Consider the following 26,754-nt stretch of genomic DNA (forward strand, 5'->3'; position numbering starts at 1 on the left):
CCACATGGATGATGGCTCCTTCCTATGACGCAACAGACGGGCGCTGCGCAGAGTTCCACGCCCGCTACCCAACCGTGATGTCCCGCCTCCCACAATGCTTCCTCCGGACGTGCCCTACCACGAGGCCACCGATCCGCCAGCAATCCTGCCAACTTCTGCGACCACCGCATTGGTGGCAGTCCCGCCTCTCCAAGTGCAGGCGGCCCCTGATTCACCCTTGAGGCGGTCAACCAGAATTCGTCGCCCGCCACAAAGACTAAACTTATAGACTGAATTTGATTTGCACAATTTTGTTACCGCATTGTTTTGACCTCTGTAAATATCGTTTCTGCCGTTTCATCTGTCCTAAATCTGCACTAGCGAAACCTTCCTGTGTATATAAGTTCATTTTTAGCACATTCTGTATGTAGTCATGCACATATACACGTCCACAAGCACATGCACCTCACTATTTATTAGCTGAACACAAACAATGTAAGATTTTAAAAAAAAAGAGAGGGCGATGTCATAATATGCATCCATGTACATTATGGAGTGCAGACAGGCAGTGAGTGACACATAGGATGACCAGTAAGCACACAGAACAGAGCAGCCAATCACCGGACAGAACACGACCACTATAAAGCCAGAGGGCACCAGTTTTCCCGCTCTCTTGGGACCCAGCCTCTGAGACAGTCAGAGCTCAGTGCCAACACCATGTGGTAGCTAGTTAAGCCTGGTCAGGCTAGTATCAGGTCTTCAGTCAAGCCAGCATAGTGTCAACCCACAGTTGAACATATAATAGTTTAGATGTTAAATAAAATCGTGTTGCATGTTATCAAGTGTTGGAGGTCTGTCTCTCGCTACACTGCATCAAGTGCAGTCTACCTCGACCCAGCCTACCCAACACATCATCGTACATCCAGACATAGGAACAGCTTCTTCCCCACAGCTACTAGACACCTCCACGACTCCCCCTCGACTGAACTGTTCCCTGTAAGAACACTATTCACGAGGTCTGACTTTCCTTTCGTTCTGTAAGGAAGAATCTGTTGGACTAGATCAGATTGTCTGACTGAACAGGGGCTGGGAATTGAGATTGGAGCTTGTGGCCTATCTGGCTGAGCCCTATTATCAGTCATGGTCTGTGTCCATCTGACAAGTGCGACACTGAGGAAACATCTTGTTAATTAAATATTGAGAGATCTGGAGTAAAGACAGTTCTTTATTCTCCTGCTGCTTACCACAGTGATGGACAAGCCCTTTGGGAAATAATTCAAATCTTTTTTATTTTCGGGTGCTGCACAAATGACGTCAGTGATGCGTTTGGTTTCTATAATTAAATCCAAGCACTCGGGACAAGGGTAACTGCTGCTGTACAACACAGCATCCTTCAGACAGCGTTCAGACCTGCAGAACAAACACAAATTAAAACAAAACATTCACATTGGTTTGAGTTGAATCTTAACGAGAGTGAGTTCACCACAGGAGAGTGATTGGAATCTGAAATGGAGTTCACATTGACATTACTCGGGCAATAAAAATATGATGTGAATCTCTCAGCACTGAGTTCAGAATCTCAAACAGAATCAGACCTGTCCTCAGTATTTGCTGGGGACAGTATAGAGGGAGCTTTACTCTGTATCTAACCCCGTGCTGTACCTGTCCTGGCAGTGTTTGATGGGGACAGTATGGAGGGAGCTTTACTCTGTATCTAACCCCATGCTGTACCTGTCCTGGGAGTGTTTAATGGAGACAGTGTAGAGGGAGCTTTACTCTGTATCTAACCCCGTGCTGTACCTGTCCTGGGAGTGTTTAATGGAGACAGTGTAGAGGGAGCTTTACTCTGTACCTAACCCCGTGCTGTACCTGTCCTGGGAGTGTTTAATGGAGACAGTGTAGAGGGAGCTTTACTCTGTATCTAACCCCGTGCTGTACCTGTCCTGGGAGTGTTTGATGGGGACAGTGTAGAGGGAGATTTACTGTGTATCTAACCCCGTGCTGTACCTGTCCTGGGAGTGTTTGATGGAGACAGTGTAGAGGGAGCTTTACTCTGTACCTAACCCCGTGCTGTACCTGTCCTGGGAGTGTTTAATGGAGACAGTGTAGAGGGAGCTTTACTCTGTACCTAACCCCGTGCTGTACCTGTCCTGGGAGTGTTTGATGGGGACAGTGTAGAGGGAGATTTACTCTGTACCTAACCCCGTGCTGTACCTGTCCTGGGAGTGTTTAATGGAGACAGTGTAGAGGGAGCTTTACTCTGTACCTAACCCCGTGCTGTACCTGTCCTGGGAGTGTTTAATGGAGACAGTGTAGAGGGAGCTTTACTCTGTACCTAACCCCGTGCTGTACCTGTCCTGGGAGTGTTTGATGGGGACAGTGTAGAGGGAGATTTACTGTGTATCTAACCCCGTGCTGTACCTGTCCTGGGAGTGTTTGATGGGGACAGTATAGAGGGAGCTTTACTCTGTATCTAACCCCTTGCTGTACCTGTCCTGGGAGTGTTTAATGGAGACAGTGTAGAGGGAGCTTTACTCTGTACCTAACCCCGTGCTGTACCTGTCCTGGGAGTGTTTGATGGGGACAGTGTAGAGGGAGATTTACTGTGTATCTAACCCCGTGCTGTACCTGTCCTGGGAGTGTTTGATGGGGACAGTGTAAAGGGAGCTTTACTCTGTATCTAACCCCGTTCTGTACCTGTCCTGGGAGTGTTTGATGGGGACAGTGTAGAGGGAGCTTTACTCTGTATCTAACCCCGTGCTGTACCTGTCCTGGGAGTGTTTGATGGGGACAGTATCGAGAGAGATTTACTCTGTATCTAACCCTGTGCTGTACCTGTCCTGGGAGTGTTTGATGGGGACAGTGCAGAGGGAGCTTTACTCTGTATCTAACCCCTTGCTGTACCTGTCCTGGGAGTGTTTGATCGGGACAGTGTAGAGGGAGCTTTACTCTGTATCTAACCTCGTGCTGTACCTGTCCTGGGAGTGTTTGATGGGGACAGTGTAAAGGGAGCTTTACTCTGTATCTAACCCCGTGCTGTACCTGTCCTGGGAGTGTTTGATGCGGACAGTGTAGAGGGAGCATTACTCTGTATCTAACCCCGTGCTGTACCTGTCCTGGGAATGTTTGATGGGTGTGGTGATACACCACTGTACTTCCCTAGCATTGTACATAGTTATATAATAGTTGTGTGTAACGTGGCCCTATAATCCTGTGTATGGTACTGTGTATTGTACTGTAGCTCTGTAGAGGTTCGGTCACCTGTATGTAACCTAACCTGGCCACGGAGAGCTCCGCCTTGGCCACTCCCCCGGGAGTTAGGTATAAGACCCAACTTCTGAGACCGGACCCATTTTGTCTGGGGTAGTCTGGGTCGGGTAAGCTTCCTATGTAGTGTATTAAAGCCTTAGTTAAAGTCTCACTTGTCTTTGTGGTTCTTGACGCTTAATGCATCAATTTAATATACTACAGTTATAATGGAGGCTGCTCTGAAACCCGACAAGCTCTCGCTCGACCCCCACGCTTCGTGCGCGGATCACCTTTACACCTGCTGGCTCCGGTGTTTCGAGGCCTACCTGGAAGCATCCTCCGCCTTCGTCAAAACGGACGCTGACCGACTCAACCTCCTGTGCTCATGGCTCGACTACGACCTTTTCGACCTCATCACGGGAACTACGACCTACGCCGACGCCATCGTGAAGCTCAAAAGCCGGTATGCACGAACAGTTAATTCTATTTACGCCCACCACCGCCTCGCCTCCCGGCACCAGCAGCCGGGTGAACCCCTATATCACTGTTCGTTCGGGACCTCCGTGCCCTCGCGCTCACCTGCAACGCGCCAGCAGTCTCCGCTGAGCAGAACACTGAGGCCCTGGCGCTCGATGCCTTTGTAGCTGGCATCGCTTCCGTCACAATTCGGCAACTCCTACTGGCGCAAACTACCCTGACTCTGGACACGGCAGTCACTATGGCAGAGGCCCAACAGGCAGCCACACCAGCAGTAAAAATAATGCCTGGGCCCCAGTGTTACTTTTGTGGCCAGGCAAAACACCCCAGGAAACGCTGCCCTGCTACAGATGCTACCTGTTCAGCCTGTGGCAAAAAAGGTCATTTTGCAAACGTCTGCCGCTCCACTGCTGCCTCGGGGTACTGCTACTCCTGGGTGCCGCCATCCTCCGTTCCCGGCTCGCTATTCGACATGTGCGACGCAGGGGCGCCGCCATCTTTGATTATCCCCTGCCCGGCTCCCTTCACTTCCGGTCCGCCGCACGTCACTTCCGGTCCGCCGCACGTCACTTCCGGCCCGCCGCCGATCGTCGTTTCCGGGTCCGCCCCGCCGCCGATCGTCACTTCCGGTCCTGCACACTCGACCAAAATGCTGCAAACAACTGAGATGCAGCCAGCGACAGCAACCTGGCCTCCAACAGCAGCCTACGACACCTGGGCGCCACCACCTTCTTCCGCAGGCCGCTCCCCGGATCCGGCACCCTTCTCCAACAGCTCCACCATCGCATCCATCGTCCTCGACCAGGACCGACCGCATCAGCTCGCCAGATCCACCATGGAGGTTCAGGTAAATTGTTTCACTGTTACCTGCCTCTTCGACAGCGGCAGCACGGAGAGCTTCCTCCACCCGGACACCGTGCGCCGCTGCTCCCTCAAGGTACTACCCACGCGCAGGCATATTTCCATGGCCTCCAACTCCCAGTCGGCCGAGGTTTCGGGCTACTGCGTCGTCACCCTCTCAGTGAACGCTGCGGTGTTCCAGGATTTCAAATTCATGGTCCTCCCTCACCTCTGCGCCGCCGCGATCCTCGGCCTGGACTTCCAATGCCACCTGCGCAGCCTCACCTTGCATTTTAACGGCCCCCTCCCCCCCCCCCCCTCACGGTCTCCAACGCCCAGTTCTTCCCTGATCCCCCCCGGGTCCCACCTGTCGTCTCTTCACGCTCAGGATCCCCCCCTTCACTGTTTGCTAATCTCATCCCCGACTGCAAGCCCGTGGCTACTAAAAGTCGGTGTTACAGTTTCGGGGACCGCCAATTCATTCGAGCGGAGATTAAGCGCCTTCTCTCGGAAAAGATCATTGCTCACAGCACCAGCCTCTGGCGAGCCCAAGTGGTGGTAGTCAAGTCTAGCGAGAAACACCGCATGGTCATTGACTACAGTCATACGCTGCTTGATGCGTATCCCCTCCCCCGCATATCTGACATCATCAACCGGATTGCACAGTACCGGGTGTTCTCCACCATAGACTTAAAATCCGCCTACCACCAGCTCCCTATCCGCCTGGAGGACCGTACTGTCACGGCCTTCGAGGCGGACGGCTGCCTCTACCACTTTCTTAGGGTACCCTTTGGTGTCACCAATGGAATCTCGGTCTTCCAATGGGAGATGGACCGAATGGTGGACCAGAACAGACTGCGGGCTACCTTCCCGTATTACATTCACAGTGACCGGGGCTCCTCCTTCATGAGTGAGGAGCTGCGTCGGTACCTGCTCGCCAGGGGCGTTGCCTCGTGCAGGACGACCAGTTACAACCCCCGGGGGAACAGGTGGAGAGGGAGTACGTGACAGTTTGGAAGGCCGTGCTGCTAGCCCTCAAGTCCAAAGGCCTACCAGTCTCCCGTTGGCAGGAGGCCCTCCCGGCCGCACTCCACTCCATCCGGTCCCTTTTGTGTACTGCAACGAATGCTACCCCTCATGAGCGGATGTTTCTCTTCTCCAGGAGATCGGCATCCGTGACATCGCTTCCGTCCTGGCTCCTGTCCCCGGGAGACGTCCTGCTCCGCAAGCACGTGTGGACCTCTAAGGCGGAGCCCCTGGTGGAGAGAGTCCGGCTCCTCCACGCCAACCCACAGTACGCGTACATAGCGTACCCCGACGGGTGTGAAGAGACCGTCTCCATCAAGGACCTGGCCCCCTCTGGGGACCCTGCCGCCCCCGCCGCGCAACCTCCACCCCGCTCCCGCTCTGCTCCCGTCGATCCCTCGGCCTGTTACTACTCCGTGCCAGCCGCTGTCATTCCGCAGTTTCGCCTCGAGCCAGCCGACATCATGCCGCCTCGCGACCCAGCACCACCGACCGCACGGATACCGCCGGACACTACCTCAGCGCCGCAGCTCCGACGTTCAAAGAGATCGACCAAACCCATCGTTCGTCTCGACCTCTGACGACACGGAACCTCCTGGTGGACTCTGTTCGTTGCTCCCTGTTTGTTCACTGTGTTTGCTACTCCATATTTTCATCCCGGACTTCCTTCTAAACAAGGGGTGAATGTGGTGATACACCACTGTACTTCCCTAGCATTCTACATAGTTATATAATAGTTGTGTGTAACGTGGCCCTGTAATCCTGTGTATGGTACTGTGTATTGTACTGTAGCTCTGTAGAGGTTTGGTCACCTGTATGTAAGCTGACCTGGCCACGGAGAGCTCCGTCTTAGCCACTCCCCCGGGAGTTAAGTATAAGACCCAGCTTCTGAGACCGGACCCATTTTGTCTGGGGTCGTCTGTGTCGGGTAAGCTTCCTATGTAGTGTGTTAAAGCCTTAGTGAAAGTCTCACTTGTCTTTGTGGTTCTTGACGCTTAGTGCATCAATGTAGAGGGAGCTTTACTCTGTATCTAACCCCGTGCTGTACCTGTCCTGGGAATGTTTGATGGGGACAGTGTAGAGCGACCATTACTCTGTATCGAACCCCGTGCTGTACCTGTCCTGGGACTGTTTGATGGGGACAGTGTAGAGGGAGCATTACTCTGTATCTAACCCCGTGCTGTACCTGTCCTGGGAGTGTTTGATGGGGTCAGTGTAGAGGGAGCTTTACTCTGTATCTAACCCCGTGCTGTACCTGTCCTGTGAGTGTTTGATGGGGACAGTGTAGAGGGAGCTTTACTCTGTATCTAACCCCGTGCTGTACCTGTCCTGGGAGTGTTTGATGGGGACAGTGTGGAGGGAGCTTTACTCTGTTTCTAACCCCACGCTGTCCCTGTCCTGGGAGTGTTTGATGGGGACAGTGTAGAGGGAGCTTTACTCTGTATCTAACCCCGTGCTGTACCTGTCCTCGGAGTGTTTGATGGGGACAGTGTAGAGGAAGCTTTACTCTGTATCTAACCCCGTGCCGTACATTTCCTGTGAGTGTTTGATGGGGACAGTATAGAGGGAGCTTTACTCTGTATCTAACCCCGTGCTGTACCTGTCCTGGGAGTATTTGCTGGGGACAGTATAGAGGGAGATTTACTCTGTATCTAACCCCATGCTGTCCCTGTCCTGGGAGTGTTTGATGGGGACAGTGTAGAGTGTTAAGGTCCAGGGTTTAGAGAACCCGAAAGTGTATCATGGAGTTCACCTGACCCTTAACTTTGAAGTTACTGTGGTTCTGGGGAGCACACGGGCCTTTCAGGTGTTATTCAACAGAGTGTTACAGTACTTTTAAATTAAATATTGTTTATTTATGAAACCAGTGGACACAGTAAACATCTTAACAACTATCAACACCGATAAATCCCCAAAGAATACAGTACTCTATCGATAACCCTTGATAAATTCCCAAACAACACCCAGAGGACGTGTAAGAGACCGCCCCCGCGCATGCGTGGACTTCGCTGGCCGGTGAAGTCCCTTCAGCCCCGGATGGCGTGGCGCCAAAGGCCTTCCAGGCCAGCCCATGGAGCGGAAACCACTCCGGCGCGGGCCGAGAACCTCAAGGTGAGGGCTTGGCCCCTAAAGGTGCATAGAAACCCGCACCTTTGGGGCGACCCGACGCCGGAGTGGTTTCCACCACTCCATCCCACCGGGACCTCCGCCCCGCGGGGTAGGGGAGAATATCGCCCATGGTCCCGGTGGGATGGAGTGGTGGAAACCACTCCGGCGTCGGGTCGCCCCAAAGGTGCGGATTTCTCCGCACCTTTAGGGGCCAAGCCCTCACCTTGAGGTTCTCGGCCCGTGCTGGAGTGGTTTCCGCTCCACGGGCTGGCGTGGAAGGCCTTTGGCGCCACGCCATCCGGGGCTGAAGGGACTTCACCGGTCAGCGGAAGTCCGCGCATGCGCGGGAGCGGCTGCTGACATCCTGCCGCATGCGCAGCGGGGGGTCACTTACACGTCGGCCATGGTGAAGGCTATGGCCAAGGCGGAGGGAAAAGAGTGCCCCCATGGCACAGGCCCGCCCGCGGAATGGTGGGCCCCGATTGCGGGCCAGGCCACTGTGGAGGCACCCCCCGGGGACAGCGCCCCATGCCCCCGCCTCCAGGAACCCGGAGCCCCGCCCACATCACCAGTCCCGCCGGTATATAGGTGGTTTAATTCCCGCTGGCGGGACCGGCATTATAGCAGCGGGACTTCGGCTCATCGCGGTCCTGAGAATCGCCGGGGGGGCCCGCCGACCGGCGCGATTCCCGCCCCCGCCAAATATCTGGTGCCAGAGAATTCAGCGGCTGGCGGGGACAGGACTCCCGCCAGCCCCCGGCGATTCTCCGACTCGGCGCGGGGGTCAGAGAATCCCGCCCCAGGTTTAAATTCTCTAATGAGAGCAGTTATCCCTTTGAAATCACCCAAATGAACACCCTTGTAGAGAGATCCATGCACATCTGCTGGCTTTCACTGCAGCTCTTCCCTCTGAAAACAAAACTGAAACCTCACTCTATAGCAGCCTGCTCAAAAACTAAAGTAAAGCAGACAGACAGCCCAGCTCCACCCACTGTCTGACATCACTGATAAACACCCATTTCTTAAAGACCCATTTCTTTAAGTGACAGTGTAGTGGGAGATTTACTCTGTATCTAACCCCATGCTGTACCTGTCCTGGGAGTGTTTGATGGGGACAGTGTACTGGGAGATTTACTCTGTATCTAACCCCATGCTGTACCTGTCCTGGGAGTGCTTGATGGGGACAGTGTAGAGGGAGCTTTACTCTGTATCTAACCCCGTGCTGTACCTGTCCTGGGAATGTTTGATGGGGACAGTGTCGAGAGAGCTTTACTCTGTATCTAACCATGTGCTGTACCTGTCCTGGGAGTGTTTGATGGGGACAGTGCAGAGGGAGCTTTACTCTGTATCTAACCCCATGTTGTACCTGTCCTGGGAGTGTTTGATGGGGACAGTGTAGTGGGAGATTTACTCTGTATCTAACCCCGTGCTGTACCTGTCCTGGGAGTGTTTGATGGGGACAGTGTAGTGGGAGATTTACTCTGTATCTAACCCTGTGTTGTACCTCCCACTCGTTTGCCATCGTCCTTACATAACATGCCGCATCTGTATGATAAACACCTTTACTGATTGCACTACATCCACTGGGTTAATATGTCATCTTCACTCATTCACAGGTCTGTTTATTCACAGAAAGCAAGGGAGTGAACAGGAGCTGGGCTGTCACAAGTAGCCCAAATCACTGATACAGAGATGTACAACTTGGGGATAAATGGCCATTCTACATCCCTTATTCAGAGAGCTGGTAAAAGAATTAGAAATATCTTTGACACATCTGTCACATCTGTCACTGCCAAGTAATGGACAGTCACTGTTCTGTGATTGGTTCCTCGGCAGCGTAATTCCACCCCACAGGTTCTTTGATCTTTGGGATTGCCAAATTCAGCAGGCCTGCCTGAATGTATGCAGGGCTTCAGAGGGCGAGATACCAGTCACCCACATTAAATACCACCCCAGAATTATTTGTTGACTCCCCAATCAGTGCCTCTCTTTCTAGGTACTGCAAGAATGGAATGTTATGGCCCTTCCCCCTGGTGGGATTTTCCAGTGCTGTGGAAGTCAATGGACTTGAACAGCTTGTCTAATTTCCTGGCCCTTTCCCTGCTGCGAGGTTGCCATCAAATTCTACTCCATGTTTAAATCTCTCCAATCAGGTTTCCACCCCTACAACAGAACAAAGAACAAAGAAAAGGACAGCACAGGAACAGGCTGTCATGTGAGAGTAACTTGAAGAACTTGATGTTTAATCAATGTACCTTTAAGAAAACAGTGATGTCATAGAGTGGGTGGAGCTCAGCTCAGGTCAGCCATTTTGCAGTTTTGTTTTGCATTTTGGTTTTGCAGTTAGTTTAAAAAGTGCCTAGCTGGTTTTGCTGAGAGCAGTTTAAAAGTAGAAAGCCAGTTCGAGACAGCAGCTTGAGAAGTTCTGGTTTGCTGTGATCTGCTTAGAAGGGAGAAAGCCAGGTTTGAGAAAGCAGGTTGTGTGTGTCTGTGGGTTTCCAGAGAGCTGCATGAAGAAAGCAAGGTGCTGGAGCTGGAAGTCAACCAAGCTAATATATCTCTGCCCTTCTACAGAAAATATATATACCCTTTAACCTGATGTGATACTGTTTAAAGGTGTTAATTCTCTTGGAAGTTTGAAGGAACATTTTAAGGAAGTATTTACTGTTGCAATATTTTCTGATTTATTTTTGAAGTAAGGGGTGTTAAGAGATCCAATGTTTATTTAAGATGTTAAGTTGAGTTCATGACATAAACAGTGTTTTGTGTTTAAAAACCCACGTGTCCATAATTGAAATACCACACCTAGGGAACAGGCCGTGTGCTCGGAAAAGCAACAAATCCATTAAAGGGAGAGGTTGGTTGAACTCCATGATACATTTTGGGGTTCTGAAAACTCCTCGCCCATAACAATTGGGGGCTCAAGGGGGATAAAAGGGGGCTCAAGGGGGATAAAAGTCTATCTATTGGATTGGCTTTTGTGAACTTAAAGATAGTGAAGGATTGTTGCTTTTCCGGTGTGGTATTTTAGTTTAAGTGGGGATCGTGTTGTGAACAATGGCTCTTTCAGAGGCTCAGATGTTTTTGGGGGTGGAGAATGTCACACGTAGTACTTTACGGACAGAAACGAAAAGCAGACTGTTAGATTTAGCAAGAACATGGCAGTTAACATTACCTGACAAAATGCAAAAAGATGAGGTAATTATGGCGGTGGCTAAGCATTTAAAGTTGTCTGAGATAGAGTTTGACTCATTGGAAATGGCAAAAATTCAGTTGCAAATTAAATAAATGGAACATGAGAAAGAATTAAAGCAGCTGGCATACGAGAAAGAGAGAGGAAAAAGAAAGAGAAAGAGAGAGAGGAAAAAGAAAGACGAAGAGAGAGAGAGGAAAAAGAAAAGGAGAGAGAAGAAAGGAAAAAAGAAAGACTAGCCCTAGCAGAACAAAAAGAAAAAGAAAGGGAGATACAGATCAGGGAAAAAGATAAAGAGAGGGAGTTTGAACTTCAAAAAATGGCCATTAAACATGACAATCAGTTAAAATTGGCAGACGTAAAGGGAAACGTACAGTTGGATCATAGTGATGAGAATAGTGAGAAAGAGCGTCATAGTCGAAGGCTTGGTGGGAATCTATTTAAATATGTCCAAGCATTGCCAAGGTTTGACGAGAAGGAAGTGGAAGCCTTTTTCATTTCATTTGAGAAGGTAGCTAAACAAATGAAATGGCCACAGGATGGCCATACTGATTCAAACAAAGCTGGTAGGTAGAGCTAGTGAAGCGTTTGCATCACTACCGGAGGGGGTATTTGGAACGTATGAGGATGTGAAGAAATCCATCTTAAGTGCATGAGCTAGTGCCTGAAGCTTACAGACAAAGGTTTAGAAATTTAAGGAAAGAATTTGGTCAAACATACATGGAGTTTGAAAGGCTCAAACGGAGTAATTTTGATAGGTGGATAAGGGCTTTGAGAATAGACTAAACATATGAAGCTCTCAGAGAAATTATATATTTGGAGGAGTTTAAAAATTCAATTCCTGATGTGATGAGAACTCATGTGGAAGAGCAGAGGGTTAAAACTGCGAGATTAGCAGCGGAAATGGCAGATGATTATGAATTAGTTCATAAATCAAAGATTAGTTTTCGACATCAGTTTCAGCCGGTGAGGGATAGAAACTGGGGACATGAGAAATACTCAAGTGGTAAAGGTAAAGGTGATCTGATGGGAGACAATAAAGAGAGTGTACCTCAGATTAAAAAAGAAATCCAGGAGGGTGGAAAAGAAATGAAAAGTTTCAAATGTTTTCACTGTAATAAACTAGGCCATGTAAAGTCACAGTGTTGGTGGTTGAAGAAAAGCACTGGGAAGGCTGGTGTGGTAAAACAGGATAAGACAGTGGGATTTGTTAGAGTGGTAAAGGAAAGCCCAAGGGAAGCGAAGGAGGTGCAAAAGATTGTACAGCCAGTTCAAGAGGTAATTGTTAAGAAGTTGCCAGATGTCTTTAAAGAATTTACTTGTGTGGGTAAATTTTACTCATGTGTATCAGGAGGGGCAGGTAAAGAAGTCATAATTTTAGGGGATACAGGGGCTAGTCAATCTTTAATGGTAAGAGATGAGGAATTATGTAGTTTGGGAAGAATGTTGCCAGAAAAGGTGGTGATATGTGGAATTCAGGGTGAGAGGAGTAGCGTTCCATTATATAAGGTAAGGTTGGAAAGTCCAGTGAAGAGTGGTGAAGTGATAGTAGGAGTAATAGATAAACTATCTTGTCCAGGAATACAGTTTATCTTGGGTAATGATATAGCTGGATCGCAGGTGGGAGTGATGCCTACTGTGGTTGATAAGCCATTGGAAAATCAGTCAACTGAAGTGTTGAAGGATGAATATCCTGGGATTTTTCCGGATTGTGTAGCAACAAGGTCGCAAAGTCACAGGTTAAGACAAGAGGAGAAATCAAAGAGTGAAGGTGAAGTTGAAGTGCAAGTATCAGAAACGATTTTTGATCAGATGGTTGAAAAAGAACAAGAACAGGTGGAGGATGAGGCGTATATTTTTAGTTCAGGAAAATTGGTGGAGTTACAACAGAAAGATGTAGAAATAAAACAGATATATCAGAAAGCATATACAGAAGAGGAATCTGAGAGTATACCAGAGTTACGGGTATTACCGTAAAAATGATGTCTTGATGAGAAAATGGAGACCTGTATATATGCAGGCGGATGAAAAGTGGGCAGAAGTTCATCAAGTAGTATTGCCGGTAGGGTATAGAAAGGAGGTGTTGCGAGTTGCACATGAGGTACCAGTGGAAGGTCATTTGGGAATAAGGAAAACTCAAGCTAAAATCCAGAAACATTTTTATTGGCCTGGACTACATAAAGATGTCGTTAAATTTTGTCAAACATGTCACACATGTCAAGTGATAGGGAAACCTCAAGCAGTGATAAAACCAGGGCCGTTAATACCCATTCCAGCATTTGAGGAACCTTTTACAAGGGTCCTAATTGATTGTGTAGGACCGCTTCCTAAAACAAAAAGTTATAATCAAAATCTTTTGACTGTAATGGATGTGTCTACTAGGTTTCCAGAGGCCATTCCTGTACGTAATATTACAGCTAAAAGGATTGTGGAGGAGTTACTTTAAATTTTTACTAGATATGGACTACCCACAGAAATTCAATCGGATCAAGGAAAAAATTTTACTTCAAAGTTATTCAAAGAAGTTATGGATAGTTTAGGAATAAAACAATTTAAATCAAATGCGTCCCATCCAGAATTGCAGGGAGTGTTAGAAAAGTGGCATCAGGTGGCATTAAAGACAATGTTGAGGGCGTATTGTCAAGATTATCCTGAGGATTGGGATAAAGGAATTCCATTCGTATTGTTTGCAATTAGGGATGCACCTAAATTACACTATTGGATTACGTGTCAAATTTTAGGGAACGATTAAATAGTTGTCTAGCCAGGTGAATTGGCTAGACAACATTTGAAAGTTGCACAAAATGTGATGAAACGGGTAGCGGACAAGAAATCCAAAGTTCGTAGTTTTGCCAGTGTGGATAAAGTTTTAGCGTTGTTACCAGTGGTAGGGGAGCCTTTAAAAGCTACGTTTTGTGGACCATATCAGATTGAAAGGAAATTAAGTGAGTTGAATTATGTGGTTAAAACACCAGATAGAAGGAAGACTCACCGAGTGTGTCATGTGAATATGCTTAAAAGGTACTTTGAACGGGATGGAGAGAAAAAGGAGGTTTTAATGATTCTAACTCAAAGTGACGAACCAAATCCAGATGACTGTGAATTTGACATACCTCAAATTAAATTGGAAAATGAGGATGTTATTAAAAATTGGGATGAATTGTTAAGTTACCTTCCAGAGGAAAAACAAACTGACCTGAAAGAGTTATTCATATCACAGGGGCAAGTTTGTAGAGATAAATTGGGAAGTACTAAAATGGCTATACATGATGTAGATGTGGGAAATACTGTTCCTATCAAACAGCATCCATATAGACTTAATCCTTTAAAATTGGCATAGGTTAACAAAGAGATTGAGAGTATGCTGAAGAATGGCATAATTGAAGTGGGTTGCAGCCAATGGAGCTCACCCATAGTGATGGTACCTAAACCAGACGGAACACAACGGTTGTGTGTGGACTATAGAAAGGTGAATGCAGTTACAAGAACGGACTCTTATCCTGTCCCACCAATGAAGGATTGCATTGAGAAAGTGGGACAATCTGCTTATATTTCTAAGTTCCAGACATGGAAAGAACATTTAAACCATCGTATGGAGTTCTTCGATTGACTTCAGATGGCGGGCTTGGTGATGAACCTAGCCGAAAGTGAATTTGGAGAAGCCCGAATCACTTTCCTTGCGGAGTTTCCGTTACCTTCAAGACAAAGGGAAAAAATGCAATCTCTTAGCATGAATGAATTTGATCGACCCTTTGCGCAAAAGATTTGTGGCATGATTACTCCACTGATGAAAGCTGTGATCACCAATGCTCCTGTATTGGAGAATTGCAAGGGACTCGTGGTCAGATTGAACTAAATTATCTGATTCTGAAGAGAAATGACGAGGCGTTGAGGAATGGATGGATCGTGCAGAGACTTTGTTCAAAGAGACTGTCAATCGAGAAGGATTTCGGTTTGAGGAAGAAGAACATAGAAAAATGGACGATATTATTATACCTGCTTGCATGTGTTGTTTTTAAAAAAAAAAAAAAGGTAAATTTACTGTGTACATTTCCTAGTGGATGGTGTAAAAGTGAAAAATGAAACCATCTTGAAATTGATGGTTTATTTTTTTTTCTTGGGGGGAGGTGTCATGTGAGAGTACCTTTAAGAACTGGATGTTTCAGCGATGTACCTTTAAGAAAACAGTGATGTCATAGAGTGGGTGGAGCTCAGCTCAGGTCAGCCATTTTGCAGTTTTGTTTTGCAGTTTGGTTTTGCAGTTAGTTTAAAAAGTGCCTGACTGAGAGCAGTTTAAAAGTAGATAGCCAGTTTGAGACAGCAGCTTGAGAAGTTCTGGTTTGCTGTGATCTGCTTAGAAGGGAGAAAGCCAGGTTTGAGAAAGCAGCGTGGGTGTGTCTGTGGGTTTCCAGAGAGCTGCATGAAGAAAGCAAGGTGCTGGAGCTGAAGTCACCCAAGCTAATATATCTCTGCCATTCTACAGAAAATATATATATCCTTTCACCTGATGTGATACTGTTTAAAGGTGTTAATTCTCTTGGAAGTTTGAAGGAACATTTTAAGGAAGTATTTACTGTTGCAATATTTTCTGAGTTATTTTTGAAGTAAGGGGTGTTAAGAGATCCAATGTTTATTTAAGATGTTAAGTTGAGTTCATGGAATAAACAGTGTTTTGTGCTTAAAAACCCACGTGTCCATAATTGAAATACCACACCTAGGGAACAAGCCGTGTGCTCGGGAAAGCAACAAATCCATTAAAGGGAGATGTTGGTTGAACTCCATGATACATTTTGGGACTCTGAAAATGCCTCGCCCATAACAAGGCCCTTCGGCCCTCGAAGCCTGCGCTGACCATGCTGCCCGTCGAAGCTAAAACCTTTTACACTTCCGGGGTTCGCATCCCTCTATTCCTCTCCTGTTCATGTATTTGTCAAGACGCCCCTTAATCATCACTATCGTACCTGCTTTTACCACCTCCTCCGGCAGGAGTTCCAGGCACCCACTACCCTCTGTGTAAAAAACCTTCCCTCGCACGTCTCCTCTAAACCTTACCTCTCGCACCTTAAACCTATTCCCCTTAGTAATTGACCCCTCTACCCAGGGAAAAAGCTTCTGACTGTCCACTCTGTCTATGCCCCTCATAATTTTGTAGATTTCTCTCAGGTCGCCCCTCAACTTCCGTCGCTCTCGTGAGAACAAACCGAGTTTGTAAGGTATTTGACATGGGAGACTGATCAAGAAGGTATGAGTCCATGGGCTCCAGGAAATTTAGGCAAATTGGATCCAAAACTGGCTTAGTGGCAGGCGCCAGAGGATGATGGTTGAAGGTTGTTTTTTGACTGGAAGCCTGTGTCCAGTGGTGTATAGGGATCGGTGCTGGGTCCCTTGCTGTTTGTAATGTACATTAATGATCTAGATGGAGACTTCCGGTGGCATTTACGAGCGGGTCAGCCGCATTGAGAGGATCTCCCACCGGTGGCCACTATCTATGGCGCTTTCGGCGGTTTCCCCGATTTTTCTCTCTCTCCCTCCCGATTGTTGTTGGCCTTTGGGGCTGTCCCGGGTATCAAGCTGGGCCGGTTTGAGAACTGGCGAGGAACTCCGCGCGAGTGTTGGGCAGCTGGAGCTGAGGCGTGGGCCCAGAGGAACGCGGTGTTTGGAGCAGCGGGGGTGGTGCCAAACTGAGGACGAGGTGGTAGGCCCGAAGCCAGAGGGCGATGTAGTGGAAATGTTCCATATCAGGTGGCTCCCGCCGAGAATGTGTTTGTTTTAAGAAGTCTGGGCCGGGATTCTCCCCTACCAGGCGGGGCGGGGGGGTCCCGGCGGGATGGAGTGGCGGGAACCACTCCGGCGTCAGGTCGCCCCAAAGGTGCGGATTTCCCCACACCTTTAGGGGCTAAGCGGAGTGGTTGGCGTGCCGCAGGGGGGGTGTCTCTTACATGTCGGCGGAGGGAAAAGAGTGCCCTCACGTGGAGGCACCCCCAGGGCCAGATCGCCCCGCTCCCCCCCCCCCCCCCCCCCAGGACCACGGAGCCCGCCCGCGCCGCCTCATCCCGCCGGTAAGAGAGGCGGTTTGATTCTCGCCGGCAGGGACTGACATTCCAGCAGCGGGTCTTCGGCCCCTCGCGGGAATCGCCGGGGGAGGGGCCCGCCGACTGGCGCTGCGCGATTCCCGCCCCCGCCGAATATCCGGTGCTGGAGAATTCAGCGGCCAGCGGCCCGCGGGGGCGGGATTCACGCCAGCCCCCGGCGATTCGCCAACCTGGCGGGGGGTCGGAGTATCCCGCCCCTGAAGTCCTATCCCAGTGGAATTTTTGTGGAATATGAAAAAAAAGAGAAAGAATTTTTCAAGAAAGTTTTAAATTCTTTTTTGTAGGAAGAATTTTTTTAAAAATTGAAAAAAAAGATTCCAGAAAGAAACAAAAAGAAAGAAAAATAATAAGTTGTTAACGGATGTGAGAAGCAGAGGCGAAGAAGGGAGGAAGCGTGGGCTCGCCGTTCAATGAGAGGACCAGCAAAAGCACTGACAAGATGGTGAATGCTGGACCACACGGTGGGGCCGCACTGCTTACGGTGGAAAAGATGACCGAGGTGATGGCTGTGGAAGGAGATGGTTGTCGCATTGAAGTCATTGGTGGAGCCGGCTGTGGCAAAGACATTGGAAGAAGTGAGAGAGCAGGGCGAGGTGGTGAAGGAAGTGGAGGAGGCCGTGTCGCAGCACAGTGACCAGCTCACCTCGATGGGGGACGAGCTGCGGAGGGTGGTGGAGGTCAACAGCGGACTCCGAGCAAAGCTTGAGGACTTGGAGAACTGCTCGAGGTGGCACAATCTGAGAATTGTGGGCTTGCCCGAAGGGACAGAGGGTTCAAGGCCAACAGAGTACTTCACTAAGAGGCTGGCAGAGTTGATGGGGGAGGGTGAGAACCCCTCCTGGTATGAGCTGGACCGAGCTCTTCGGTCATTAAGGCCGAAGCCCAAAGTAAATGAACCGACAAGAGCAGTAATTATCTGCTTCCAAAAGTACTGCATGAAAATAGAACATAGAACATTACAGCACAGTACAGGCCCTTCGGCCCTCGATGTTGCGCCGACCTGTGAAACCACTCTAAAGCCCATCTACACTATTCCCTTATCGTCCATATGTCTATCCAATGACTATTAAAATGCCCTTAGTGTTGGCGAGTCCACTACTGCTGCAGGCAGGGCATTCTACGCCCTTACTACTCTCTGAGTAAAGAATCTACCTCCGATATCTGTCTTATATCTATCTCCCCTAAATTTAAAGCTATGTCCCCTCGTGCTAGACATCACCATCCGAGGAAAAAGGCTCTCACTGTCCACCCTATCCAATCCTCTGACCATCAAGCAGTGGAATGGTGCAAGAGTTCAGATTTACCAGTGGAGTTGGCAAAAAGACGAGTGGCGTTCGGCCGAGTGAAGGCGGCACTGTACAACACTGGGGCACGATTTGGTATGGTATACCCGGCAAAGCTGAGGGTGACGTATAACGCCAAAGATTTTTATTTCTAAACAGTGGAGGCGGTTGAGGCGTTTGTGAAGGCAGAAGGCTTGGGACAGACATGAGGGGCGTCATTCTCAGACCCCCCGCCGGGTCGGAGAATGGCCGTTGGCCGCCGTGAATCCTGCGCCCGCCGAAGTCTCCGGTACCGGAGATTGGGCGGGGGCGGGAATCAGGCCGCGCCGGTTGGCGGGACACCTGCTCAATTCTCCGGCCCGGATGGGCCGAAGTCCCGCCCAGAAATTGCCTGTCCCGCCGGCGTAAATCAAAGCTGGTATTTACCGGCGGGACCAGGCGGCGTGGGCGGGCTCCGGGGTCCTGGCCCCCCAGGGGGGCGATCTGACCCCGGGGGGTGCCCCCACGGTGGCCTGGCCCGCGATCCGGGCCCACCGATCCGCGGGCGGGCCTGTGCCGTGGGGGCACTCTTTCCCTTCCGCCTCCGCCGCGGCCTCCACCATGGCGGAGGCGGAAGAGACTCTCCCCACTGCGCATGCGCGGGAAACTGTCGGCGGCCGCTGACGCTCCCGCGCATGCGGACATTGGAGCCTGGTTAGCAGGTTTCGATGGGCCTACGAGGGTAAGGGATCAATGCTGGGAGACGGTTTTTTGAGAGTAAATGTAGGGGGATATGTTTGAGAAGCTGCTGGGGGATGGGGCATTCTCCCGACCCTTGGAGGTGGACAGGGCTCACAGAGCACTCGCGAGGAAGCCGCGAACGGGAGACCCCCCCGAGGGCAATGGTGGTGAGATTCCACAGGTAATTTGAAAAAAGAGCGCATTCTAGTGGGCCAAGCAGACACGGAGCTGTAAGTGGGACAATAGTATCCTGCGGGTCGACAAAGACCTGAGTGTGGAGGTGGCCAGGAGAAGAGCAGGCTTCAACCAGATTAGGTTGATTCTTTTTAAGAAAAAGGTGAAGTTCGGACAATTGTACCGGCCTGCCTCTGGGTCACGTACGAGGAACAGCACTTTTATTTCGAGTCGCCTGAGGACGCGCTGGACTTCGTGAAAAGGAAAGTACTGGTGGTGGACTGAGAACTTATGAACTTTGCTGCAGCGTTCATGTTTTCTTTTCTTTTAGTTTCTCTGTTCTTTTAAAAAACAGTTTCTCGTTTTTCGTTTTGTGAAAACTGTTTGTAATGCCTTCTGTATGGATTTGGGACCTGAGTGAGTTAAGGCTTTCATTTGCACTGTTGGGGTTGGAGGTGTGCTTGTTTAGATTTTAGTGTCTTTCTGTCGGGCAATTGTGTGGGGATTGTTTGATGTTGGAGTATGTTTGTACGAGCGGGTGGGGGGGGGGGGGGGGGGAGGGGGTGGGTGGGGGGGGGGTGGTTTAGGGTGGGAGGGAACAATAGGTGGGAGACTATCCGGTGCCAGGAATGGGGGCCACCAAGCTAGCTGGGTGGGCTAGCTCACGGAAGCGCAGGGGGGGAGGGTGCATATGTTTGGTTTATCAAAGGGGTTGGCTGACAGAGTGTTGTTTCTGAGGGGGGGAGGGGGGAAAATGTTCTGCTGATGAGGGAGGGACTTGGCCAAGGGACAGAGAGGAGGTTGGGGCAAAGGCTGCCTGGGGGCGGACCGGTGGAGGCGGACCCAAAAAGTGGATGGCTGATCGATGAAGGGGGGGGGGGGCAATGAGCCCCCCAACGAGGCTGATCACCTGGAATGTTCGAGGGTTAAGTGGGCCGATCAAGAGAGCACGTGTCTTCATGTTGCAGGAGACGTATCTTAGAGTAACTGACCAGATTAGATTGAGGAAAGGCTGGGTCAGTCAGGTCTTTCACTCAGCACTAGATTCAAAGATGAAAGGCGTTGAGATCCTGATCAATAAGCGGGTGGTGTTTGAGGCGGGTAGAATAGTCTCGGATGTGGGAGGTCGGTACATTCTGGTCAGTGGGAAGCTAGAGAGGGTGCAGGTGGTATTAGTAAATGTGTATGCGGCAAATTGGGATGATGTGGAGTTTATAAAGAGGATGCTGCGGAAGATATCGGACCTGGACTCTCACAGGTTGGGCATGGGAGGGGACTTCGACACAGTTATTGACCCTGGCTTGGACCAGTCAAGCTCGAAAACGAGCAGGGTGCCAGCAATGGCAAAGGAACTAAGAAGGTTCTGGAGCTGATGGCGGGGGGGTCCATGGAGATTTGGGCAGCCGAGGGTGAAGGAGTTCTCCTTCTACTCACACGTGCAGAAAGTGTACTCCCGGATCGATTTCTTCATTTTGAGCAGGGTCTTGCTGGCTGGGGTGGTGGACACGGGGTACTCGGCGATAACAATCTCAGACCATTCCCCGCACTGGGTTGACCTACAGGTTAGTAAAGACAGTAACCAGCCCCCGCACTGGAGGTTGGATGTGGGACCTTTGGTGGATGAAAGGGTGTGCGAGCGGCTGAGGAAATGTGTTCAGAGCTACCTGCACGTCAATGAATCGTGGGAAATTTCAGCAGCGATGGTCTGGGAAGCACTGAAGGCGGAGGTTAGAGGGGAGCTGATCTCGATATGGGCCCATAGGGAGAAGGTGGACAGGGCAGAGATGGACCGACTGGTTAAGGAAATACTACAGATCGATAGGAGGTATGCGGAGACCCCAGAGGCAGGGCTTTTCAGGGAATGGCGGAGGCTACAGGCGGAGTTTGGCTTGTTATCCACAGGAAGGGCTGTGGAGGAGCTGAGAAAGGCGAGGGGGCGATTTATGAGCATGGAGAGAAGGCCAGCAGAATGCTTGCACAGCAGCTTAGAAAGAGGAAGGCAGCCAGGGAGATAGGGAAAGTAAATGACGGAGATGGGAACCTGGTTGGAGATTCAACAGGGGTGAATAAGGCGTTTCGGGATTTCTACAGTAGGCTGTTCCGGTCGGAACCCTCTCCGGGGCCGGAGAGGATGAGCCACTTCTTGGGGGGCTGAATTTCCCAAAGGTGGATGGGGAGCTGGTAGAAGGGCTGGGGGCCCCGATCGGGTTGGAAGAGATAGTGGAGGTCTGAAGGCCATGTAGGCGGATAAGGCCCCGGGTCCGGACGGGTACCCAGTGGAGTTCTATAAAAAGTTCTCTGGGATATTGGGGCCGGTGTTGTTGAGGATGTTCAATGAGGCAAGGGAAAGACGGTTGCTGCCCCGACGATGTCACAGGCCACGATTTCGCTGATTCTGAAGCGGGACAAGAACCTGGAGCTGTGTGGGTCCTACAGGCCGATATCTCTGTTGAATGTGAATGCCAAACTGCTGGCCAAAATTTTGTCCTCCAGGATTGAGGATTGTGTTCCGGACGTTATTATGGAGGCCCAGACAGGGTTTGTTAAGGGTAGGCAGTTGCTGGCTGTAGCGCACAAAGACTCACGAGAGACGAATAGAGATGAAGTCGATGAGGCTTTATTAAGCGTGACTTGTTCCCCGCAGTTCAGTAGCTGACTGGCCTGCGGGGGAGAACTCCAGGTTCTTATACTCCGCCTTCAGGGCGGAGCTAGAGGTCAACAGCCAACCAGGACCCGGGATCTGTCAGCCAATGACATCACGGCTTCACAGTCCCACATGACCCCTAATGCATACTACCACACTGGCCAATGTAAGAAGGCTGTTAAATGTGATGGCAATCGATGCAGAAAAGGCTTCTGATCGGGTAGAATGGAATTATCTGTGGGAGGTACTGGGACGGTTCGGATATGGGTAGGGCTTTATTGACCAGGTCAGTTTGCTGTATCAGGCTCCTGTGGCAAGTGTCCGGACGAATAGGACAACATAGGACTATTTTAGACTGCACCCGGGGACGAGACTGGGATGTCCCCTCTCCCCACTGTTGTTTGCGCTAGCTATCGAGCCGTTGGCAATTGCTCTGAAAGCCTCAAGGGGCTGGAAGGGGCTGGTCTGGCGGAGGGGGGCGGGGGGGGGGGGGGGGGGTGGAGCACAGAGTCTTGCTCTATGCAGATGACCTGCTTCTGTATGTATAGGACCCATGAGAGGGAATGAAAGAAATCATGAGGATTCTAGGGGAATTTGGCCGGTTTTCAGGGTATAAGCTAAATATGGGGAAAAGTGAGATGTTTGCAGTCCAGGCGAGGGGACAGGAGACGCGATTGGGGGAGCTGCCGTTTAGATTAGTAGGGGGAAACTTTAGGTATCTCGGCATTCACTTGGCGCGAGAATGGGACTGGCTGCATAAATTAAATCTGGCCTGGCTTGTAGACCAAAGGAGGGATGATTTTCGGAGATGGGACACGCTCCCGTTGTCATTAGCTGGGAGGGTGCAGATGGTGAAGATGACGGTCCTCCCGAGATTCCTGTTCGTGTTTCAATGTCTCCCCATCTTTATTCCGCGGTCCTTTTTTAAACGGGTCAACAAAGTGATCTCTGGCTTTGTTTGGGCGGGCAAGACCCCGTGGGTAAGGAAGGTAATGCTTGAGCAGAGTCGGGGAGAGGGCGGGCTGCGCTGCCAAATTTTAGTAACTATTACCGGGTGGCGAATATAGCCATGATTAGGAGGTGGGTGGTGGAGGGGTCGGCATGGGAGCGTATGGAGGCGATTTCATGCAAGGGCACCAGTTTGGGGATATTGGTAACTGCGCCTCTGCCGTTCCCGCCGGCTCGGTACTCCCCCAACCCCATGGTGGTGGCGGCCCTGAGAGTCTGGGGGCAATGGAGGAGACATATGGGAGTAGAGGGAGCATCGGTCTGGTCCCCAATCTGTAATAATCACCGGTTTGCCCCGGGAAGTATGGATGGGGGTTCCGGATATGGCGGAGAGCAGGGATTGAGAGGATGGGGGTATGTTCATCGAGGGGAGCTTTCCGAGTATGAGGGTGCTGGAGGAGAAGTTTGGGTTGGCGAGGGGAAACAAATTCAGGTATCTGCAGGTGCGGGACTTCCTACGTAAACAGGTGTCAACCTTCCCGTTCCTACCGCTAAGGGGGATTCAGGACAGGGTAGTTTCCAGAGGTGGGTAGGAGAAGGGAGCGTCTCAGACATTTACAAGTAACTTATGGGGTCAGAGGAGACGCAGACCGAGGAGCTGAAGCGCAAGTGGGAGGAGAGATAGAGGATGGTCTATGGGCGGACGTGTTGAGTAGATTCAACTCTTCTGCAACATGTGCCAGGCTCAGCCTGATGTAATTTAAGGTCGTTCACCGGGCTCACATGACAGTGGCCCGGATGAGCAGATTCTTTGGGGTGAAAGACAGGTGTGCAAAATGTGCTGGAGGACCAGCGAACTATGTCCACATGTTCTGGGCAAGTCCGAAGATTAGGGGGTTTTGGCAGGGGTTTGTGGACGTCATGTACACGGTGTTGAAAACAAGGCTGGCGTTGAGTTCAGGGGTGGCGATTTTCGGGGTGTTGGAAGACCCAGGAATCCAGGAGGAGAAAGAGGCAGGCGTCCTGGCCTTTGCTTCCCTGGTAGCCCGGAGACGGATACTATTAGCATGGAGGGACTCAAAGCCCCCAAAGTCGGAGACCTGGCTATCGGACATGGCTAGCTTTCTCTGTTTGGAGAAAATCAAGTTCGCCTTGAGAGGGTCACTGTTAGAGTTCACCGGAGGTGGCAACCGTTCGTCGACTTCTTCATGGAAAATTAATCGTCAGGAGAAGGGGGGGGGGGGTTAGTTTAGCGTAGAGTAGGGGGTTAATAAAGGTGGGACCTGTAAGAAAGGGAGACGGCTTTTGCTCTATGTTTATAGTTTCATGTACATTGCTTATTGTGTTGTTGTTATAATACCAAAAAGAAATACCTCAATAAAATGTTTATTAAAAAAAAATAATGGAAAAGGACGGGTCAGGCTCATGGGGCAGTATGACGATGGTGAATAAGAAGGGTGCGGGGGGGGGGGGGGGGGGGGGGGGGGGGGCGGTGGGGAAGAGACCCTAGTTAGGATAGTCACATGAAACGTGAGGGGGTTAGGACGTCCGGTCAAGAGATCAAGGGTGCTTGCGCATCTTAAAAGTTTGAAAACCGATATAACAATGCTGCAGGAGACCCACTTGAGGGTGAAGGACCAGGTGAGACTTAAAGAGGGCTGGGTTAGTCAGGTGTTTCACTCTGGATTTGATGGAAGGGCTCGAGGAGGAGCGGTAATGGTCAGCAAAAGAGTACGTTTCCAGATGGAGAATGTGGTTGCAAATCAGGGAGGTAGATATGTGATTGTGACAGGGGGGCTGGAGGGGAGGTGAATAGCACTGATAAGTGTATACGGTCCCAATTTCTGATGACAAGATGTGTTGATATATCAGAGGCTTGAGGGTCCTGAGCCTCATTGTTATAAATGTAAGAAACTAAAAACTGGAATTGATGCAAAAATTGCCCATTTTATTATTCTTGCAAAGTCTGGGAATTAAATCCCAATTTGTAAGCCAGTGATTGCTTAAAGAAATGTTTTACAAATCTCTACTTCATCCTCAGTGCACCCTGGATAGACTGTAAATTCAGAATGTCCAACGCAATTTGTATGACTGTTTCTGGGATAAGAGGAAATAATCCAGTTCTTGAGTTAAGGCTGTGCTGAATTTCTGTAACATTCCTCAAAAAATTCAGATCAACAATTCAATCTACATTTTTCCTGAGCTATTGGTATATTGTGGGTTGGTGCCAGTGAAGTCAGAATAGCAAGGTTGTATCAGCTACAGAGTTGAATTGTTTTGTAAATGTAGCCATTTCCCTAACATCAATTGATTGCTCTGTGACTAATTATCTTTAGAGAATCAGTATTGTGCCACCAATTTCACCATTATTACAGTTACTCTGTTGACTGTATGAAAATGTAAGAAAGAAAGGCAAAACCCACAGTTATACTATACCTTTCACTATCTCTCAAATTGCTTTTCAGTCATAATTTATAATGTGAGAGGGGAAAAGGTGAGAGGGGAAAAGTTTAAGGGAGATATACATGGAAAGTTCTTTACGCAGAGGGTGGTGGGTGCCTGGAACGCATTGCGGTGGAGGTGGTAGAGGCGGGCACGATAGCATCATTTAAGATGTATCTAGACAAATACATGAATGGGCAGGGAGCAGAGGGATACAGATCCTTAGAAAATAGGCAACAGTTTTAGATAGAGGATCTGGGTCGGCGCAGGCTTGGAGGGCCGTAGGGCCTGTTCCTGTGCTTTAATTTTCTTTGTTCTTTGATGTGGGATTCGCGAAGATGTTTGGGGCCATCCCCGATTTGGACACACCCAAACTGATAGTGGGGTGGGACTGGAACTTGGTGCAGGAGCCAAGATTGGACAGGTCACGGCTGCGCTCGCTGGTCCCATCAGGGGGGGCAGGTGTTGGCTGTGCTAATGGTGGAAATGGGAGGGGTGGACCCTTGGAGGTTTCTGCACCCGAGGGAGCGGGAGTACTCGTTTTTCTCATAAGGTCCATAAGGTATACTCGCAAACCGACTTTTTTGTGGTGGGGAAGGCTTTGCTGGCTGGGGTTAAGGGGTTGGAATACTCGGCAATTGCAGTATCAGATCATGCTCCGCATTGGGTGGATATGGTACTGGAGAAGGTGTAGCTCAGAGGCCGGGGTGGAAATTAGATGTGGGACTGTTGGGGGACCAAGGGTGCTGTGACAAAATTGAAAAGGTAATTGAGGAATATGTAGGTTTCAACTGTTCGGGTGAGGTGTTCGAAGGCAGTTGTCTGGGAGGCTCTAAAGGCGGTGGTGAGGTGATCTCGTTTAAGGCCTGGGTGGACAAAGAGGAGAGGTTGGAGTGGCAGAGGGTAATAGATGAGATGTTGGAGATAGATAGGAGTTATGCAGAAGATGGGGACCCAGCGAAGTTTGAAAAGAGGAAGGAACTACAGGCGAGCTTTGAACGACTATCTACCAGGAAGGCGGGGCACCAACTGGGGCGAGCAAGGGCTTCAGTTTACGAGCATGGAAATAAGGTATGTTAGCAGGTCAGCTTCGGAGGGAGGCAGCGGTAAGGGAAATTGTTCAGGTGAGGGACAGGGCAGCGAAGTTGGTGGTGGCTCAGGATCTGATTAACAAGGTCTTTGAGGAATTCTATGAGAGGTTGTCGAGGTCAGCGCCACCTGGAGGAGACCGGGAGATGCAGGAATTTCTAGATGGGTTGGAGTACCTGAGGTTAGGGGAGGGGGACAGGGCTACATTAGAAGGAGCGATAGTGGAGCAGGAGATAAAAGATACGATTGGGAGGATGCAGTCGGGGAAGGTGGCAGGGCCGGATGGTGGGGATGTTTGAAGAGGCGATAGGGAAGTGGGTGTTACCACAAACCTTGGGGCAGGCATCGATTTCCCTGTTGCTTAAAAAAGATAAGGACCCGACAGAGTGTGGGTCATATAGATCCATCTCACTTTTAAACGTGGATGCAAAAGTATTGGCGAAGGTACTGGCGGGTAGGCTGGAGGAGTGCCTCCCGAAAGTGATAGGT

General features: G+C 50.0%; 1 protein-coding gene across 1 annotated transcript in view; it reads right to left on the reverse strand.

Moving 5' to 3' along the window:
* Positions 1-390: 390 nt before the first annotated feature.
* LOC140396662 (cytidine and dCMP deaminase domain-containing protein 1-like) overlaps positions 391-26,754 on the reverse strand; it is a 209,376-nt gene continuing 183,012 nt past the window's right edge. Inside the window, exons 13-14 of the mRNA XM_072485457.1 lie at positions 1,224-1,389; positions 391-459 (exon numbers count right to left, since the gene is read on the reverse strand). Of these exons, the coding sequence (XP_072341558.1) occupies positions 391-459; positions 1,224-1,389 (235 nt within the window). The remainder of the gene's footprint in view (positions 460-1,223; positions 1,390-26,754) is intronic.

The sequence above is a fragment of the Scyliorhinus torazame genome, chromosome 19 (genome assembly GCF_047496885.1).
Source record: "Scyliorhinus torazame isolate Kashiwa2021f chromosome 19, sScyTor2.1, whole genome shotgun sequence".
Lineage (NCBI taxonomy): Eukaryota > Metazoa > Chordata > Chondrichthyes > Carcharhiniformes > Scyliorhinidae > Scyliorhinus > Scyliorhinus torazame.